This window comes from Corvus kubaryi, unplaced genomic scaffold (genome assembly GCF_017639235.1).
Source record: "Corvus kubaryi isolate FWS band 111438036 unplaced genomic scaffold, C.kubaryi_AGA036_p1.0 74, whole genome shotgun sequence".
In the NCBI taxonomy this organism is placed as follows: domain Eukaryota; kingdom Metazoa; phylum Chordata; class Aves; order Passeriformes; family Corvidae; genus Corvus; species Corvus kubaryi.
Genome location: NW_024582061.1, coordinates 16,664,065 through 16,684,076, shown reverse-complemented (window position 1 = coordinate 16,684,076; position 20,012 = coordinate 16,664,065). Strand labels below are relative to the sequence as shown.

Here is a 20,012-nt window from a genome sequence, read left to right as displayed (position 1 = left end):
TTTGAGAACTCCCTGATCTGCAGAGGTTTTAACTAATATATTAAAAAAAGAGATAAAGGTGATTGTCAAACAGGAGAAAAGAAAATACAAAATATTAAGTGGTTCTGACAAGCTACTTTACTGTAGCAAACCTCCTATCGCAGAACTTACAGAATAGGAAATATTTCAATGGGAAAAAAGTTATATCCTATTTTCAAAGCAGAAAAGCTATCCATTACAGAGATTTGATAGAAAAAGAAAAGAAGTACATCTACCTCAGGCATGTTATCAATCCATCTCTTTTCTGTCTTGGTCAGTAAATAAAAGTATTGCTCTAGCACTTGAAATAAAGGGAACACACTCTTCAAACAAGGAGACTGAGACCAACGTAGTAAGAATTACTGACAGTGCATGATGATCAGAGCCAAGGTGCTCCAAGCACATCAAAGTCCAAGTTTTCTTTGACATATGTGGTCTCCAAGCACAGATTTAACTGTACATTTATTCATAAACTAGGGAAGTATCATGCTGGCAGTTATCTGTCAGAAAAACCTGGTATGTTGTAATCTTGACTGAAAACCAGTTGAAGAACAAGCCTATCAATAAGTCCAACTTTTAAAGTTTAGAAGTAGACCTAGACTGAGCAAAACAGCTTATAGCTTTCCACAAACAACTGCCATAATAAACAAGAGCAAAACTGCTATGCAGAAGTAACAGAAAAGCCTACGAAGATCTGTTACATTCTCAGCCATACTAAATGGCTCTACCTAAGATGAAGGGATGCCACCATTAATGGGCACACTGAACTTAAAGAAGTGCAACATATCAAAGTAAAAGATGTAGCCTTCCTGCACCCTTTCACAGGATATTCTGAGCAGCAGCCATCTCCTCAGAAGCTCTGATGGCCTTGAAAGTTCCAAAGGATCCTTAATTTGGAGATAAAGAACCAAGAGAGCTATAATCAGCATAATCCAGGCTACCATCCTCTTCATTTGTATATACTTAGATCTGTTTTTTACCAGCAGCATCTGAAGGCAGACGAGAACTAAACGTCCATGAAGATGACTGATCTCTACCTAGACATTCTTTAGAGAAGCATGATACAATCAGAGCCTGAATACTAGAGGATGCACGAGGCCAAACTGGAGAGATCAAAGAACTGTTACTTTCCACAAAACTGAGTTGTACCATTTTAACTAAACATTTTTATGACCTCTTACTGAGACCCTTAACTTCTTCAGAGGAAGACAGCAATTTTGGGAAAAATGAACAACTGAATCCTCTATGAAGTGTGATAGAAATTTAAGAATGCAATGGATTCTAAGCTGAGAGACACTCCATCTGTATGGATTGTATTAGAATACCAAATCCACAGCTGGTATTAGATGCAGGTAAGTTTTGACTACCACAGCTCTACCTTTGGTGCCACACAGCCCACAGTGCTTAAGCTGTGTAGCAACTGTGGTGAAGCGATCCAGAACATAAAATCTAGTTCTACTGAAAAGTAATTTGTAACAGCCTGAGGCATGCAACTGAAGAAATCAATGACACAGGATAATTTTTTTCCCCTCACATCACCTCCAGGAAGCTGTAGTAAATGGGATGTCCTACTGGCATAAAGGGAAAACAGTACTCTTCCACCAAATGAAAAAGGTTTTCACTTTCTTAAAACAGTAACAATGAATACAAACTAAAAAGATTAAAACAGTCTTAACAGATGTCTCTGGCCCAAGTTCTAGCTCTGCTCTGTACAGGTATACATCCCAATCTTGCACACCAGGGTCAAAGCTTACAGACAACACAGAGGATGCTTTTTACTCTACCCTTATACTATGAGGAGTGCTAAAAGTAAGGATCAAACCCTTCCAAAGTACAGCATCTCACATGATCTCACATTTCAAATGCATTGAAATTAAAATATACGCACCTACAGACAAGTCCATCTTACTGCCTGGAATGTCGTCAGTTTGACTCTGGGGGGAAAAAAAAAAATCAATTCAGTTCTGACTTCTATTCAATGCTGAGAAGTATTTCAGAAAGGTGGAACGCAGGAAGAACACGCTTGTGCCAATGAAAGTTTTCCTTTAAACTAAAATTGAACACCGGGGTTTCTGGTATCACCCTCGACACACCCTGCCTCAACCCCCTAACGCTGTGCATGGCAAGTTCACCCATACGAAACCAGACACATGAATGCATGCGACGGAGAAGGATGGACACAGAGATGCTCCAAAAATGAACCTCTGTCCTCATGTTCCAGTGGTCGAGTGACAAAACTGAAAAGAGTGGCCAAAATGATAGCTCATCCTCATGACTTGTCATGCCATCAAATCTTGAAACATGCTGCCATGGGATTCTTCAGTTGGCAACCTGGGACAGGGTGTTCCCACGGCTTTCCAAAGCATCTACAGTCTAGCAAACTGAATTAGAGCTTAGGAACCAAAAGACACTGCAAACTAATCCTAAGCATGTCAGTGACAGCTTGTGCAGCCCTGGACTTCCCACACAAACTCTGCATTGTTATCTTTTGTTAGCCAGCATTACATACTATTCCTGCTTCACAGGATGACAACTGGCACAATATTCTGCAAAATATTTTACAAATTAGCTTGTCAGAAGTTCCAAAAAAAGTGTATATATATAATTATTTTTGAAATACTTCCCTATGGCTCTTTTTCTCGACGATGTGATATTTATTTATTCACTTTACCAAACAATTTTTATTTATGGATTCATAATGAGCCTTTTTTGTTCTAAAAAGACCCTGCTGTACTTCAAATATAAATTCAGCTAAGACAGACACAGGACTGTAAATCTCCTTATCTGATAGGTGGCTGAGATTCAGAATGAATACCTTGGATTACCACAGATATCTGACACTATAGGCAGGAGCCTCTACCTTGAGTGCTCTAAACAGCATGAAACAGGAAAATAATGAATATGAAAATAAAAGTAAAAAAACCCCAAACCCAAAGCAACAAAGAACGACCCCACACTAAAAAGCAACAACCCTCCCCATAAAAACAGACAAAACAAGAAAACACACATCCCCCTCCCAAATCTATTACTTGCAAGGAAACTGCAACCTCAGAACAAGAGTTACCATAAAGTAACTTTAGGAATCAAAGTATATTTGGGTTTTTTTCTGAGAAGCCATTCTGAGCCAGCTACTACAGGTATTATAATCAACATCCCAGCATAGCAGATGGAGATCAATAACTGTGAAACAGCTGATCTTTTGACTTACTTAAAGCTTACAGCTTTCTCACAAAGTTGGACTTCCTTTTAAAAAAAATTTACTTACTAGCAAGCCCATATTTGAAAACTGTTTGGATAAAGGGTTCATCCACGAATCACTATTTCCTCCTTTTAATGCGCACTGGAAAAAAAAAAAAAAGACAAAAATATTTTTAAGAAACTTCTTGATTCCTTAAATTCTCCTTTATCCTTGAGATGAGCAAGTGTAAAATGAAAATTCTGGTATCAGAGAAATTAATCTCATGAAAAAAATTATTTAAAGTATTTATGTTTGGAAACATTTACCAAATATTCTGTCTCATACAATTGCTCACTGTTAGGTATTCCAAAGTCATTGAACATTGTCATGTAGGATGTTTATCACACCTTCAGTTTCATTCTGTAATCTGGAAAGCTTTGTGAACATTTTTTAAATTTTCCTATGTTACAGTTCAATACATTCTTTAATCCAGTACATACAGATGCCAATTTCTTCCTTGCCTTTCTTCCCTTAGCATGGTGTCTCTTGCACAGGCACTGTGCTGACCAGGGTCTCCCTTTGGCCTCAGTGTAATTTACAGATCATCAAAACCAACACTAACACAGTTCAACAATGAAGAAATTTTTCCGTTGTTTTGGTGGTTAAAATAAAAAAGCTTTAAGTGATAAAAAAGTCCCTGAGAATAACTGCTGCAGAACAGGAACCGTAAAACTCCCTACCATGTCACAACAGTATTTCCATGTCCTAGGAAACTGCTCTGCCTCGCCTTTTGAGTCCGCTCCACCTATTTCGTGAGAAGCAGACACAACACAGTCCTTCTAATATTAATACAGTAACAAGTGTTACTGTACTAAAGAATTTTAATGCAAACAAGCCTCAGAAAGAAATTTACTCAGGACTACAGCCAAGCTCCTGCTCCTGTTTGAGGCCAAATGTTAACAACAACAAACATAAGGCAAACATAAATCCAACAGTTGACAGAAATAAGAAGTGCCTGTGCCAAAGGGACTGTGGAATCCAAACTTCAGCAGGCTATGCAAGAAAAACAGCAGCAGCCTAACACAGAAAGATGTGTCAGCAAGAGAAGAGAAATAGCCTTGGGATACTTATTTCCATTTAGTAATGGCTGTGCAGCTTACAAACCAAAAGAATTTGACACCTACTGGAACATTTATTAGTCATAACAGGTGTAGTATATTAAAGCAAATCAAAAAACCTCTCTTTTTTTACACTATTTTAAGCGGCATCTTTCTGTGACTCTGCAAAACCTTCTTAAAAAAAAATAACTATCTAATGCTCTAACATATCAGTCAGACTGTTTTCAGAAAACACAGTAGTTATGAATCAATCAAGCATTTTACCTTCATTTGTGTTTTCTTTCCTCCTTGTCCCCAGCTTGTTGAGTTGTGGGAGGAACTGCTTCCCTGAGAGCCTGCTGTATTCCAGACTCCTCCCTCCTCCTCCTCTTCCCAGCTGGAATGACGTGTTCCTGTCACTGGCCCATCACTCTCTCCCCAGCCATCTTGCATAGATTTAGAACCTTTAGAAAAAGGAAAAAAAGCTCTAAAGCAGTCTACAATACCATGCAGCTGGTGCTGTGACACTGCAACATTAGCTGAGATCATCAGAATCCCAAAGGAACTAAAAAAAATAAAATTCAAAACTGTGTCTTCACTCTAACAGCTGTAAAAACTTGTGCATGAATCCCAAAACCCAAGAGACTTGGTGGCATGTTCACATGTCATGTTTTGCAACTATTTTAAAGAAATGTCAAACCTTTAAAGATATAATAACAATAGGGACCTCTTACACAGATACAGCTGTATTTAAAAGGCAACCTATTATTTTCGAGTGCAAATGAAAGCCTTCAAAGCACACTCAAAAACCAGATGTGCTGAAGACTGGTTCAGGTGGTTTATCAATTATTTCCTCTCTCACTTCAAAACTTTAATACTCCCCTTGTCCTACACTCTTCCACAAAATTACAGAACCAGAACTTTTAGGCACAACAACTAAGTAGGATCTGAAGGCAAGGACCTGACATTGTCCTCTGGTACAAACAACACCAAAAGTAATTTAATGCAAAAAAACCCAAACTCCTCTACTACAAATTCTGTTCTTAACAATGCCACTAAAGAGACTTACTAGCAGAGCTGCTTAAGTATATCAGAAAGCTACAACCACTTCACTGTATCAGTTTAGACTTTTCCCTCTTTACTTCTTTTCTTGCTGTTATTCTCCAGCATTGTCACGCAGCTTGGAACTCTAACCTTTACTGACAAGCCATCAGGAGCTCAAGTCCTCATCCTGTCCACTATCCAACTGTTCTTCCTGCTCTAACTCTTCATTCTGCACATTTATTCCTGTATCTATTTATTCAGCATTTATCTACTTCAGAAAAGATTTCCATCATCAACATCACTTTGTAATAACTAATGCTTTAATTGTCTGGGGTTTGACTGTGGAAATCAGGAATAAGGACATTAACACACATAGCAGAAGGTCTGAATATAAAAAAAGTCAGAAATTGCAATTATTCTACCATGGGGATCTCTACCCTGATCATAATGAAAATAAGTACAGCAGCATCTTACGGTGGTTTAAGAGATACCTTAAAATGCATCATAAATAAACCCGCAGATGCTTCACAGAAAACAGCTTTTTAAAGGCTGTTCATTTGGGTACTAAAACAGAGGGCTGCTTATGAAACATACTGGTCCAAGTGCAGAAAATCTACCTCTTGACCCTTTAATTGTGCTACTTACACAGAAAAGGCTACACTTAAGTACTATGACTGCAGAGTCAAGAATATAATCTGGAAATGTTATACTGGGTAGTCCCTGCAGCTTTAATTTACTTCTGGTGACAGTGCTTAAATATATACTATGATACTGATCTTAACTACATAACCATACATTATTTTTCTGCACTGACAACTCTCTTGGGTTCTTGAACGTGAATCTGGAAGTGACGTAAAGATCACTTGTCTATATGACACCTACTTAATTTTTTGCATTTGTTGAGTAAGGAGGTACCAACAGCTATAGCACACAAACGAAATTGTGAAGATACCAAAAAAAAAAAAAAAATCTATTACAGAAAACGGAATTTATTCCTACTTCTGCCACAATATTCTTATGCAATGCTGTTAGAACTAAGTAAACCTACTATTTTAAACAGGTGGATAATGGTCTACGCTTCCTTCTTTGGCTCCAAACTGGTTTTTTGTTTTTTTTTTTCCTTTTCTGATACAGCTAGTCTGTAACCTGTCCCTAGATTTTGCTCTAGAGCTGGGGACAGCTCACATACAGAGCTGCACGTGTATGTTGCAGTTCCTTGGTTATGGCACACATACAGACCAGTCACAGTATGTGAATGACCATGTATAGTCTTACGAGACTGTATTAAGCATCAAATCAATAAAAATCAACAAAATTTTCAATGGATCAATTTCAGGAGTTCTAATTTTGGTTATATTTAGGTGTCTATTTATAGATAAAAGAAGACATCCATCTAACTCAGCTTAGCATCCTCAAAGTGCCAAGTTTGTGCGGCAGGCATGGGAAGCCTGTCATCCACAAAAGCCTGCTACAATGATAATTCTAAAGAAGCAAAGATTATTTTGTTTCAGAAATGGCCAAATTATTTAATTGGGGTGGGAGGAAGGGAGAATGACCAAACAGCATCTATCTACGCAGGGTTTAATTTCAAACAATTACATGTTGCAAAAGCAACTTCTGGGCTGGAAACAGTTTTACAGACACATCATCAGTCACATTCAGTAACACTTGTGTATCATCAGTAGATCCTGCAGGAAATTTCACATCCAAATGTTACTGAGTTTGGAAATAACATTGCTTTTGTTTGTTGTTTTTTCCTTAAAAATACTGATATAAAAATTATACAAACAATGTACATCATCGAGAGTAATATCCACAAAAACTCTTAATATAGCAGAATTTTAACTTTGAAATAAAATTTCAAAATATTTCAACATGTCATTCATGAAAGACACTGCTGTAGGCATTTAGGTTTGACCACAAAGTGCAGTTCTTAAGAGTTACAATTTTTCTCACTTATATAATTGAAAAAATCCATTCAAAGCCAAGCTGCATTATCACAGCATAGATGACCATGTAATAGCCTCCACAGTGGAATTTGTCAGTACTGTGTATTCCTTTTCCTGATATGATCAGAAAAAGTGACTTATGTAACAAGTAAGCAGCCAGAGAAAAAGAGAAAAACACACATTTCCTTACTGGAAAAGGGTTTCAGCACTTCCAGAATCAGAGCTGCCCATTTAATTGCTTAGTTAGGAAATTTTTTACTACCTTGAAAGACTAAGTTTCAGTAATTTACAAGCACTTAATACTCATCCATCAAAATCCCGTAATAACATTCAACACTGCTTTTAGGCCTCAGATAATTCCTCCACAGGTGACCTATGCCAAAAGGCCAAACACTAAAAATCTCCAGGGCAATTGCAAAGAAACTGGTATCTGGCCTATACTCACTAGATTTCATGGCATTCGGGGCGTTGGAAGGTGCATTCCCCCAGCCTGTAGTCGATGCTCCTGTATCATCTACTTCACCCCACCCGGGACTGGTTTCATTTGGCTCACCCCAGGCAGACGTACCATTATCTGGAGCAGGTGGAGTGCTTTTGCTCCAGACTGCACAAAGGAGAAAGAGGTTTCATTACAGACCATTTAGACAATGAAGTATTTACTGCAGTGCAGCACCACATCATTAATCTACTGCTTCATTCTTCTTGCTGAGGACTTTAGGTTCTCAGTAGTGTGGGTGCAACAGAATTGACAATCATTCACAACAAATTTAGAGTGGGCACTGACCTCCAGGGATGAAAAGGTAGAGAATGCTACAATGAGTAATACTCTTCTCCCAGGTTAAACATGAGCCCCACATCTAATACTGTCCTCCTGTCTGTGAACTTTTGTGGCTAAATACAAGCACCTAACTTAGGGGTTTTATATACTGAATAAAGAGAAAGGACACATTTGCAGTACATATTAAACCAAGATAGCATTCTTTAAGTGACTTTGAGTCGGAAGAAAATATTACGTAACAATAATATCTTAATGTATTTCCAGGCCGTGTAACTTTTTCTTGTCCTTATTCCAAAGAAGAAAATATTTTTCTAAGTATTCTTTATCATAAAGCCAAGCCAAATTTGACTAAAAAACTAAGTCACAGACCTGCTCAATTTCAACTGTTTCAGAGCAAAAGGTTTTTGACTAAAAATAAGTAAAGATTTTCTCCCCATTTCTCCAATAATTAAATATAAAAAATGCTATTTAGTCCAGAGAAAGGGAAGCTCAGGGGAGACCTTATTGCTCTCTACAACTATGTGAAAGCAGGCTGTAGACATGTTGGGGGCAGTCTCTTTTCCCAAGTAAAAAGAAATAGGACAAGACAAAGTGGCCTTAAGTTGCACCAGGGCAGGTTTGAATTGTACATTAGGAAAAACTTTTCACCCAAAGGATTGTCCAGCACTGGAACAGGCTGCCCAGGGAAGTGGTTGAGTCACCATCCCTGGAGTTATTTAAAAAACCTGTAGATGCTGCACTGAGGAACATGGTTTAGTCATGGACTAAGCAGTGCTGGTTTATGGTTGGACTCAAAGGTTTTGATTCTGTAATTCAACCTGTTCTTCAGAGCTCAAATTGAATATGCAGATTTGTCAGCTAGCGAACATTTTCTTTTCCTGGTGAGGTGACCAGTACTCAGATCACAGTTACTGAGGCACAACAAGCAGAGGACTGACTGATTCAAATTTTAAAGACTTTAAAAGCAGAACCGAATAGTCAAAGAAGAATTTGGTTTTCTTTATAGAATAAAACTATCAGGAATAGGAATCTAAAACCATCTCGCTAATGCATTAAGGTTACTGTCATATATAGGAGCTTGCTGAAGAAAGGAACAAGACTAGTACCTGATGCTTGTGATTTGCTAGTCATCGGAGTAGGCAGGCTCTGCTCCCGTGGGGCCTGTCCTCCTTGTGAGTTCTTGTCCCACAGATTCACATTCTTGTAGTTATAACTGCTAGGATCTCCCCACGCCGAAGTGCCATCATCAATATCCATTTTTCGACTGATTGACTGTGGAGAAGGTTCTTCCCAGCCACTAGGCTCCTCCTCTTTGGGGGCAGCTGGCTGTGGTCCGCTGTTCCAATTTGGGTTTGGAGGCCGCCCATTACTTGGAGTTTGGGGCGGTGGACCCCAGGAACCAGAAGACTCCTGCTGTTGCTGCTGGTGCTGTTGCTGCTGCTTGTTCCAGGAGTTGGGCTGTCGACCCGTCTCATTCCACGTTGAAGTTCTTTTACAATCGTCCCATCCACCCTTTGAAGCAGAGCTTGTATTTGCACCATTACCCCAAGTTCCAATCTCATTTTGCCCACCTTCACCCCAGCCAGACACTGGCTTGTTTCCTGCACTTTCCCAGTTACTGTTTTTCGTTTGGTCAACTTCCTCTCCCCAACCGTTCTTTCCAGAAGACCATCCTTGATTACTTTGCCGTCCACCCCACCCCTGATCCTTACTAGAGCTGTCATTCCAAGAGGAAGATGATTTTTCTTCTTGCCTTCCTCCTCCCCAATTAGAAGAATTGGAGTTCTTATAGTCATTCCATCCTCCAGTATTTTTGGGGTCCTTCCACTCCGTTGGGGTTGAGAGCTCACCCCATCCAGACTTGTTTTGATTGCTTTGGCTGGGTACATCACCCCAGCCCCCTGAGTTCTTTGTCTGTGTGGCAGAGCTCTCCCACCCCTCAGTTCCTTTATCAGACTTCCCCTCGGGCCGTGGCATCTCTTCAATATCCCACACGGTATCTTGCTTAATTTGAGTCTGGCCCCAGCCGGTGTTTGAAAGCACTCGGGGGTCCAAGTCAGTCCTGCTCAGCAAAGTCTGCAGGACTGCCTGGCAATCAGGATGCGTAGGCCTGTATGATCGGCGTCCAGAATTGTGACTGTCACTACTTCCTGCTTTGTGGTTGCTTCCAGTGCTTTGACCTCCAACCTCACTTCCCGCAGAGCTGGAAGATCTTCCCCAACAGGGAGCCTGGGAATTGCCTTGGTTTTCAGGAAGAGGGTGGCCTTTTTGATTGTCCCATGCTCCAGTGCCAGAATTTGGTTGGTTTGGACCACTCCACTCTCCAATCTTCAGTTCATCAGACCCAGACAGCTGTTTCCATTCTCCCTGAGAGACCCCAGATGTTAATTTGTTCCCTTCACCCCATTTGCTTTCATTTGCATGCTGAGGGCCAAAGTTCCAAGACCCACCACCCGTAGACCGGTTACTGTTATCCCAAGAATCACTTCTTGACCCATTAGGTTTTTGAACAGAAGCTCCTTTCCAGGAGTCCTCTCTATCCTTTCCATTGTTCCCATGGTTTCCAGAATTGCTCTGCCCAGAGACTGTGTCAGTTCCAGAAGACCCCCTAGCTGTACCCCAAGATCCAACACTCCCAGTCTTTCTTTCTCCAGTGCTTTGAGAAGGGGTGTCAGTGCTCCTGGAAGGGTTCCCCAAGCCCATTTCAAAGGGCATTCCCTTATTCTCCATAGGGTTTGGTGAACTTAAGTTCAAGGAGTTAGTGTTTCCATTTTTTGGTCCATCAGTGTTATGAATTTGAGCCTGTTCTCTGCCAGAGACAAAGTTAACACCCGCATTTTCCATCTTTGACTGCTGTTCCCTAGAGGTCTGACCTACTGTGCTAATCTGTGCATTGGAGCTACCACTATCAGATTCCAGAGTTCCTTTCCTGGAATTGCCCTCTTGAACCAGTGCCGGCCAAGCAGATGGGTTGCTATTTGGGTTAAAGTTGCTGAAGCCAGAACCGGGACTGATTCTGTCTTGTCCACTCAAGTTCCTCCAATTACCTAGTCCATTGTTACTCTCGGCAGCAGGGTTGGAAGATTGAACAGATTTAGCCTTGGGATCAGATTTCCAGGCCCCAAGATTACATTCGTTTCCAGCGCTTCCAGACTGGCACTGGCTTCCTTTTCCTTTGTTACTAGTGGTGCTTCCTGGCAGAGCATTCTTCTCCAAGCCAGGGTTCGAGGCACTGTTGTTATCGGTGGTGTTTTCGGAAGAAGACTCAGCATCTTTGCTGGCAATACAAGGCCACTCTTCCATGTCAGACCCGTCTACAATCACCTTGTCCCAGATGTGAGTTGGGTTGGCGTTGGTGCCGCTGTTGGAGGAGGCTCCAGGACCCCAAGTGGAATTTGCATAATTTGAAGCAGCAGCACCTCCAATTGCTGAATCTAAAAGAAAAAAAAAAACAAACCCCAAACACCCAAAGAGGTCATTAATAATCCGTATTATTTACAAGCATAGAATATCAAATTTTTGACATCAGTTATCCCACTTATTTTGCAGAGCATAAACTCCATAGTAACAGCTGCAGCAGTATTCGTACTGAATATATACTGTTACTACCAGTACCGGCTCATATAACAGCTTCCATGAAAATAAGGCAAACAGCTTAAAAAAACTGGGTAACTCCCCTCCTAGCCTCAATTCCTATGTTATATATTCCAAAGCAAAGACCACCATTTCTGGTTGCTAGTACTTTCAACAGAAGATAAGATCAGCTTTCAGTGCCTGTCTGAGGCGTTCAGTTCATTAGCTTGAACAATGAACATCCAACTAATGCCTTCCGGATCCCCCTTCACTGAGGGCCACCATTAAGGATCCAGACTTTACAGCAAGGTTAGAACTCCCTTGTAAGCTTTGAATATTGATGAACAGTAGTTTGTCTTCATCAACTAAACCCCACCTACCAAGATCCAAAAGATCAAGCAGTTCCCAAGTACATTTTGTTCCTTCTGTTGCTTTAACCTCAAATGCAAACTGAACAATAGCAAGGAAGTATGACTCCACTGATATTTTTATCCATCTATCTTTTTAGCACAGAGTAACCCTTTTTTTTTCCCCTTCCAATTAAAAAACTTTCTGAATTAGACAGATCACAGGAAGAGCTTAAGGAGGGCAAAGACAAGCTCAAAAGACTGCAAGGTTGCTGCCTTTTGAACTTAGAAATGGTTGAGCCAATGCATGATGCATAGGCAGCTATGAACTTAACAAGATCTTCAAAACAGTGACTTTAACAGAATATTTTATTTCTGTGAAGACATTCTGAAAGTATTTAAGATTGGGGTGCTTGCTGACATATAGCACGCTAAGACACAATTTAATGGATTATTTCAGGAAACCAGCTTTCCCTTGCTATATTTGACAGTGGCAATAACCATAACTGTTGAAAGACTTTCACCAATAACATTTAAACCTTATTGTCCAAAACTGTCTTGTATGTCCTGAATTATCATTGGTATTGGAAGAACTACATAGAACACCCATCATCTCAATCCCCTGTATTGGTATGAGACAATAGTATACTTGGTGTCATCTTTTCAGGGCACTAGTTTTGCCAGAAGGATTTCAATCCTGGTAGAAAAAGGTCCACATGGAGAAGGATTACACGTTAACTTTTAATATTAAATCCTCACCAACGCCACCTATGACCATCTGGTGAATATAAGAATGGGAACAAGTAGGTAAGCTACTTTATCTTCCCCTTTGGGAACCTGCTTTTGTTTTCTTTCATGTGGCATGAATTAACCACAGTATCAGTGCATATATTGGACTGAATTGGGCCCAACCTGAAGTTCAGTTTGTCAACAGCCAGATCTGAGCTGGGAAAAATGATGTACGAGGCAGATAACACTGCACTTCCATAAGCACTTTGATGAAGCACCTAAGGTCAGCCCCGGTCTCTCTTTTGTCCAGCTGCTCATTCTCATTCCTTTGGCATACCTACTCTCACATGCTAGCACGTGTGCTCTCATTGACATTGCTAGGTGAATGGGTAAAAGAAAAGTCATCTGGACTGAAATTAGCTTTAAAAACCAACCTGATTTAATTTTAATACAAGTCAGCTCCCCAGCCCAGTTAACTTGTTATGGTGCAGAAAAATGGATGAGGTGAAGCAGGTCTCAAGGACCCATATTCTTGGTACTCCTGACTTCCCTCAGGGTAATGCAACTAACCACTGGCTAATACAGCCAAGTAACATCTTAGTTGTTAAAGCACCATTAAATGAAGTGTAAAAATATGAGAATTCATAACATCAAATTTCAGCCTCAGAAAAGCAAATATTGTGTGTCAAATAATTACATATAGCTTAAGGAGCCTCTCAAAATACTTCCAAATGGTTCTCATATAGTACACCCAGCAGCAAAAACATGTTGCTCATGAGAAGTTTTGAAAATGTTTAGAATGCTTCACTGCCACAAATTCTCCTTAGTCTACCACACTAACTGTGAAGGCATACCAGTGCTAGGATTTCATATAGGAACGATAGACTTTGGAGCATGTTTTGTTTCAGGTGTTTCATCAAAAGTAGTTATCTCCAAGAAACCTGTTTTTAAACTGATTAGTTAAAATTTTGTCATTGTAGTTTGACATTCACCTTCTCCTCTCTTAAACAGCAATTATCAAAGACAAGATAAATAATCTGTGAAACAGGTATTTCCTACAAATGAATTCAAGTGGTGAAACCACAAAACAAATGGCATAATTAAAAAGGGTTCTAGGAAGATTCATAAGGGCAGCCATCCCATTTAGCTTACTTGATTCTGTACAAGTCACGTCTGTTTTTAATTCCGAACCACAGAGCACTGAAAAAAGTTTCATTTCCATGATGGTAAAAAAATCACCATCTCATTGATCTGGCATGATTTTCAAAGAAAACTCAGACATACTGGTATTGTTATTTTCTTCTTTTTGACTTTCAAGTATTTAATATTCCTTTTTTAAACATCCTTATTGTTATAATTGAAGTTGTCCTTGACTTTGCAGGTCACCTAAGTTCTTCTTTAAAAGGCAGGTATCTTGAGTGGAATTTTGTTTGTTCCACTATTATAATTTAAGAAGAAATATTACAGCTACTGCAATTCACCAAGGGTCTAAAAAATTCAGGAGCAGCTATAACTTCCCCATGCTCACAAAACAATTAATCCTAAAATCAATTTATCCTCTGGAACACAAAAAAAAATGGAAAAGTGAAGACAGAACAGTCGCCACCTGTACAAAAAGGCTTATCTAAGTAGAAAACCCAAGATTACTACCAAAAAAAAAAGTAAGGAGCAATAGGTCATCTTTCTGTTTCATCCAGACAAGACTTGACAGACACCTGCCCTTTGCAGACCTGGCATCTACATGTCTGTTTTACCAGATACAAAAATGTGACAAGACAGGAAATGCTTGTCAAAGAAACCTGAAGAGCCATTAAGAACTACTCAGTGACAGCTATAAAACGCTGTTTTATTTATGCCTTGTGTTTACCTTGCTGCAGCAGTTCAGCAACCAATTAAAACCACTCAAAACATACTTGAAAAAAATTAAACCTCCTGTTTCATCTAGTAGTAAAAATTATATCCACTGCTGCCAACAGAAGCATGTACACTGAAAGAGAAGAAGCTCTCCAAAAGCAGTCTGAGGAGTTTTGTTATATAATGACAGGCTTATGCACAATTTCAGCCATCCCTTTTCTGCCATGCACCAACAGGTTCATTCAATATTATTTATTATCGTCACTCGCCTGTTGCAGTCCCACTGTCGCTCTGCAGCAGTGCTCCTGTCACTGGTTGTGCGTTGTTTGGGTTTGCTCCTGGTGCTGCTGGGGAGGGAGGCCCTGCTCCACCCCCAAGGAGCATACAGGATGGCGGAGGGGGCTGCCCACGTTTCAGTAACACTTTGTGGTCCTGCTGGCAACGGAATCGCGGCGGCACCTCCCGAGGCATGTAGCGGGCGGCGCTTGGCGGTTGTCCGTTCGGCACTGCCACCCTTTTGGCATTGTTGCCACCATTGACTGGTGGCGATGGAGAGTTGCCAATTGGGCTGGCAGCCACTGGTTGGCTTAAACTTGGTTTCGTCACTTCGGGCACTGCAAAACAGGAAGAATGAAAATCAGAAGTTTTTCCAGTTAAACCTGTGTTAGTTACAAGCACTCACTGTGACACTTAGCTTTCAGTATTTAATTTCTGAAATACTGCACAGCTTCCACCTCCTCAACAACCAAGAACAATTTAGAGAAGCAGGAATAAGCATAGCAGCAGACCTTTTGCTTCCATGTGGAACTCTACAGTCCAGGATGAAACTCTACCTTCATCAAGTATTTTGCTCTAAGCCCAAAATTTCTTGCAAATGTAAAGCTGGCAAAGAATATACCCTAGACAATGAGTCATTTTAAAATATGAGCAGTCAAATATAACTGGCTCCACCTTCCTGATCTTCAACTGGTTTTTGGATTGTTATGCATCATCTTTATGGGAGATCTGAAATCAGAACCCAAGTTTTCACCTGTTTACTAGGCTACATAGCCACTGCCTAAACAAACAAAAAGATGGGAAATAACCTGCCTCCTCTTGGATTCAGAGTTAACAAATTTGAGTTCTCTGTGCTGCTCTTAAGTAAGGCAGTAATAGCTGACTCTCACCCAAAAGACAGTCCTACACAGAGCAACTGTATTTGGCTCACTTAAGGTTTCTCTGCTGGTCACCAGGTGCCCCTATAAGCAAAGACAAGCTGGTCCTGAGGACTATTATGTATTGGAGAAGAAAACCACAAATCCCAGAGGAGCTAACACCATCACAAAATTTGCTTAAGAGCCTCTAGACAAACTAAGCATAATCAGTAAAACTTTTACAAATGTGAGATCAAGACAAGTGGGTCTCTCTTTAGCAACATGAATGCACTATTCTCCACATTTTATTTTTATAAGGGTTTTCAGTTTTCTCTATATAGGCTTCGTTGCCCAAACCCCAAAAAAGTGTTGTTAGCCATAAAATCAAGTTACTATTTTAGTCCTTTTCTTTCACTAACGGCAGTTTCCCCACAAAATTTATCAAAAACTGATGAACAAAACAAGATTAAATATATTTTTACTTCAGCTAAGTTATTAAATTCAACTTTCAAGATGCTCACTCATCAGTTCTGCCTTCTCTACTGGACTTTTATGTGCCTGAATTCAAGTTTCCAAACCCAAGTAATCTTCATTCATTTTGGTACCTCACTACCAGCAGTACTTTTGTTGTCTATCCTTCCCTTTATATGGGTGGTTTCAGTCTTTGGTTATTTGTCTAAAACCTCTGTAAAACAGAGAACTGAGTATTTCAGCTACCTATCTTATCCACAATCCTCACTCTTTCTTCAAGTATTTTGATGCTGACAACACATCAGCCAAATAGTTGTAGGTTCTCCATTTTAATCACCTCAACTTTCATTTCTCCTGAATACTCATATTTGGTATTTCATCTTGACTCAGAAGTCCCCCTCCTTTTCTAACAGTTCTGATCAAGATCTGAATCTTGGCTCAAGTCAATAAAAGTATTTCTTAGGATCAAAGATTCTTACCTTTGGTTTTTTGATCTGTGACCTGCAAATTAAGAGCAAGAATGTAAATAGAGTTTTAAGCAGCTCAAAACAAACATTGAACAGGTTGTGCTAAATCATAACCTTAATATATTAGCACAAGAACAGAATTTATTGTTGAATGAAAACAACCAACTGATGAACTACAAGTCTAAATACTATTCCTAGCCATACACACACACACACACAAGAAACTTTCAAAAGTACTATAAATCCTGTAATAACTCTGATGCAAAAGTCCCTGGCAGAAACAATCATTACTTCACTCATGATGATTTTAAGTACTCAACCGTCCTTCCTCATCCCAAACACGGCTTCCAAAGTACAAATAGACACGCGCTACGGCACGACAATTCTCTCGGCTTTTGGAGGTGAAGTATTGCAAATGAAGTGTAACAAAGCCTTCCTTCTGTGAGAATATCCTTACAGCTGACTGTTGGGGCCTGAAGTAACCACAGCAGTCTGTCTCTCTGCCATCTTCCCACTTCACCTTTCCCAGAACACCTCTTCCAAGGAGAAGTAATTCTAAACCTTACTGGATTCATTTCTACACTTACAAAAAGTACCAGCAACACCTATAAAGGAAATCTACGGAATGCAACAAGTCAGTGACTGAAATGAGCATTCACACTGGCCAATATACTCAACATAGGTTTTGCTACATTGTTTCAGCATAGCAGATTTCAAGCTACAGTAGCGACAAACACATCACTGGTATATTCTCTGGAATTGCGTGTATTGTAGCATTTTTTGAACCTGTCCATCATGAGTTCCACTACACAATAACGAAAAAACCCTAAAGATCATCATGTGTCAGGTTCTATGACACCTATTCTTAAAAGAAATTGCTGAACTAGTCCATAATTCTGGAAAGCACACAGAGACAGTATAGAATAATGAAAGCACAAGTAAAAAGCAGTTTATTGTTGAAACTAACCAAGCCAGAACTCCTCTGTATGGTAAAGAATAAAAAGGCAAACTGCACTAAATTGCTATGGCATCATTTACTTTGCAAAGATGAAAACTGAAATATGCAAAGTGGAACATTCACTGAAATACAAAATCTTAAGCATTGTAACTTCACAGACACACACTATCCCCAAGTCCCAAAGACAATAAAAATGCATCTGTACCAAAACTGTGTCTGTACCAAGCCAGACATCAATTTTCAACCTCACTTATGAAAAATCCTCTATGCATCAAATTACACCTTCTTCTGCAAGAGTTAAAAATTCTGTTACACACTTAATTGACCCTGATGCTTCACTACTAAAGGAAAAAGGGAAAACAAAAATTCATTAATATGATCTGGTAATGCTGATAAGATTACTACAGTCAACAGTAGACATGCTTCGTAAATTAGTAAGTTGTCTACTTGGAAAAAAACCATTTTACCGTATCTTTGAAGAATTCTACATGATAAAGTGCATTAGTTTAGACTAAAAAAAAAAAAAAACAACCAAAAAACTTCTGTCTATAATGTCTTTCTCCTAGTCAAAATGATCTGGTTATGTGATTGTTTTCATCTAAAATTCAAAAGCTGAAAAAACATGACAGTATCTCAGATTTACAGCTGTCATCTCTGTGGGTAACCTACGAGCATCAGCAGGGTGGGAGCAGCTACAGTGAATGGGAAAGTGGAAAGAAGCTCAGCCTACTGACAAGCTACCAAACAGCCCCTGGACACCAACCACAGATATATTTACGCTGTGAACTTGCTTGTAAAACCTCTCTTAAAGTGATTTTTAAAAAAATTTAATTTTTAAGTTTTAGATGATCCAGACAGAACGATTGTTTCATGTTAAACAAACTTAGTTTGAAACAGTATCCTGAAATCATAGCTACTTATTTGGTGAATGCCTCCACAGTCACTAAGAATGAACACACACACTTAAGTTTTATCCATTCGGCTGCCCTCTTTGCTATTCTTATGTATCTCCAAGTATTACTGTGAAGTTTGGCCTCTAGGAGATTAAATCACTTAGTCTTTACCCTTCCTGAGAGTGTGGCGGAATATGTACTGCACAACTTAGTAGGTGAGAGACCACACATGAAAGCTAGCATATCTCTTTTGTATTCAAAGCACCAATTCCTCAGTAAACACAGCACTGTTATCAAGATGATCCATACAGCCCTTTCAACTTTCCCTTTTATCACTGAATATCAGCACATAATCCTCAAGTCTCTACTCTTTATTCATAAGGGTCTGCTCCTCCTGGTTTCTACATACATTTTTTGTACTTGAACATTAAACAGCACCAACACTAAGGCAAAAAGACACTGAAGAGACCTTATCCTGTAGCTACTGCTCTTTTGCACTATTATTTGGGGATGTATCAACTGGATGAAGACAACTGACACACACATTTATCTGCACCCAATTTAAACTGATAGACTCAAATTGGTGAACAAGCCAGATTAAAAAAGATGCTGGATAAGCGAAAATTTAACTGAAGTTGGTGCTGTCTGTTCTTAGCAGAAACCCACAGAATCTAAGAGTAAACACCTGATCTTTCACCACCTGATCTGTTGTTACTGAAGCAACTGAAAGACTACTGAAAGAAAATAAAGCCTTCTGCTCTCAGTTTCACTTAATCATTGAGGTTGGAAGGGACAGCCTCTGGACATCTAATCCACATTTCCCACCCCTGTCCCCCACCTGGCCCAAAGAGGCTCCTCAATTCGAAACAAAATCATCAAAACTAGATTGCACAGGACCACATCCACCTCAGTTTTGAGCATCTAAAGACAGAGGTACCACAACCCCTCTGGGAAACCTGTTCCAGCGGTTGCCCAGTCACATACACGCACAAAAAAGGAGCCTTTTTATGATTAAGTAGACTTTCAATACGTGCATAATGCCTTGTGCTTTGCCACTGGGCACCGTGGAGAACAGTCTGCCTCCATCTTTTTACTCCCTTCTACAAAGTATTTATATACATTGATGAAATCCCCCAAGCCTTCTCTCCTCCAGGATGAAGTCGTAACACTCCCAGCCTCTCCTCATTTGTCAGATCCTCCAGTCCCTTACTCATCCTAAAGGCATTTTGCTGGACTTGTTCCAGGGTGGTTGCACCTATCTTATACTGGGAAGCCTGGAAAGGATTTTACCACTAAAAAGCACGAATAACGCCATAAGAGACTCAAGTTCATGTTTCAAGTTAATTCCTAGAACAACCTACCAGATGTTTTTGCAAAATACAGACCCTCTAATACATCAAGTCTCATACTCATTTTCTGAGCAATTTTTGGTGACTTATCAAATTTCCACAACTCAGACTTGACCTGATACACTTCAGGAAAAGTGCCCTTAGCTATGGAAAATGTAAAATGCAAGTGATACT

The 20,012-nt window shown here is 39.7% G+C and overlaps 1 protein-coding gene across 11 annotated transcripts in view; it reads right to left on the bottom strand.

Moving 5' to 3' along the window:
- TNRC6B (trinucleotide repeat containing adaptor 6B) overlaps positions 1-20,012 on the bottom strand; it is a 135,838-nt gene that overhangs the window by 34,177 nt on the left and 81,649 nt on the right. For 9 of the 11 annotated variants that reach the window (XM_042050592.1, XM_042050593.1, XM_042050595.1 and 6 more), the window contains 7 exons: positions 16,651-16,672; positions 14,837-15,181; positions 9,171-11,498; positions 7,732-7,890; positions 4,579-4,757; positions 3,284-3,358; positions 1,907-1,952 (listed from right to left, as the gene is read on the bottom strand). In XM_042050592.1, the coding sequence (XP_041906526.1) occupies positions 1,907-1,952; positions 3,284-3,358; positions 4,579-4,757; positions 7,732-7,890; positions 9,171-11,498; positions 14,837-15,181; positions 16,651-16,672 (3,154 nt within the window). The remainder of the gene's footprint in view (positions 1-1,906; positions 1,953-3,283; positions 3,359-4,578; positions 4,758-7,731; positions 7,891-9,170; positions 11,499-14,836; positions 15,182-16,650; positions 16,673-20,012) is intronic. The other 2 variants (XM_042050599.1, XM_042050602.1) reach the window with 1 other exon arrangement.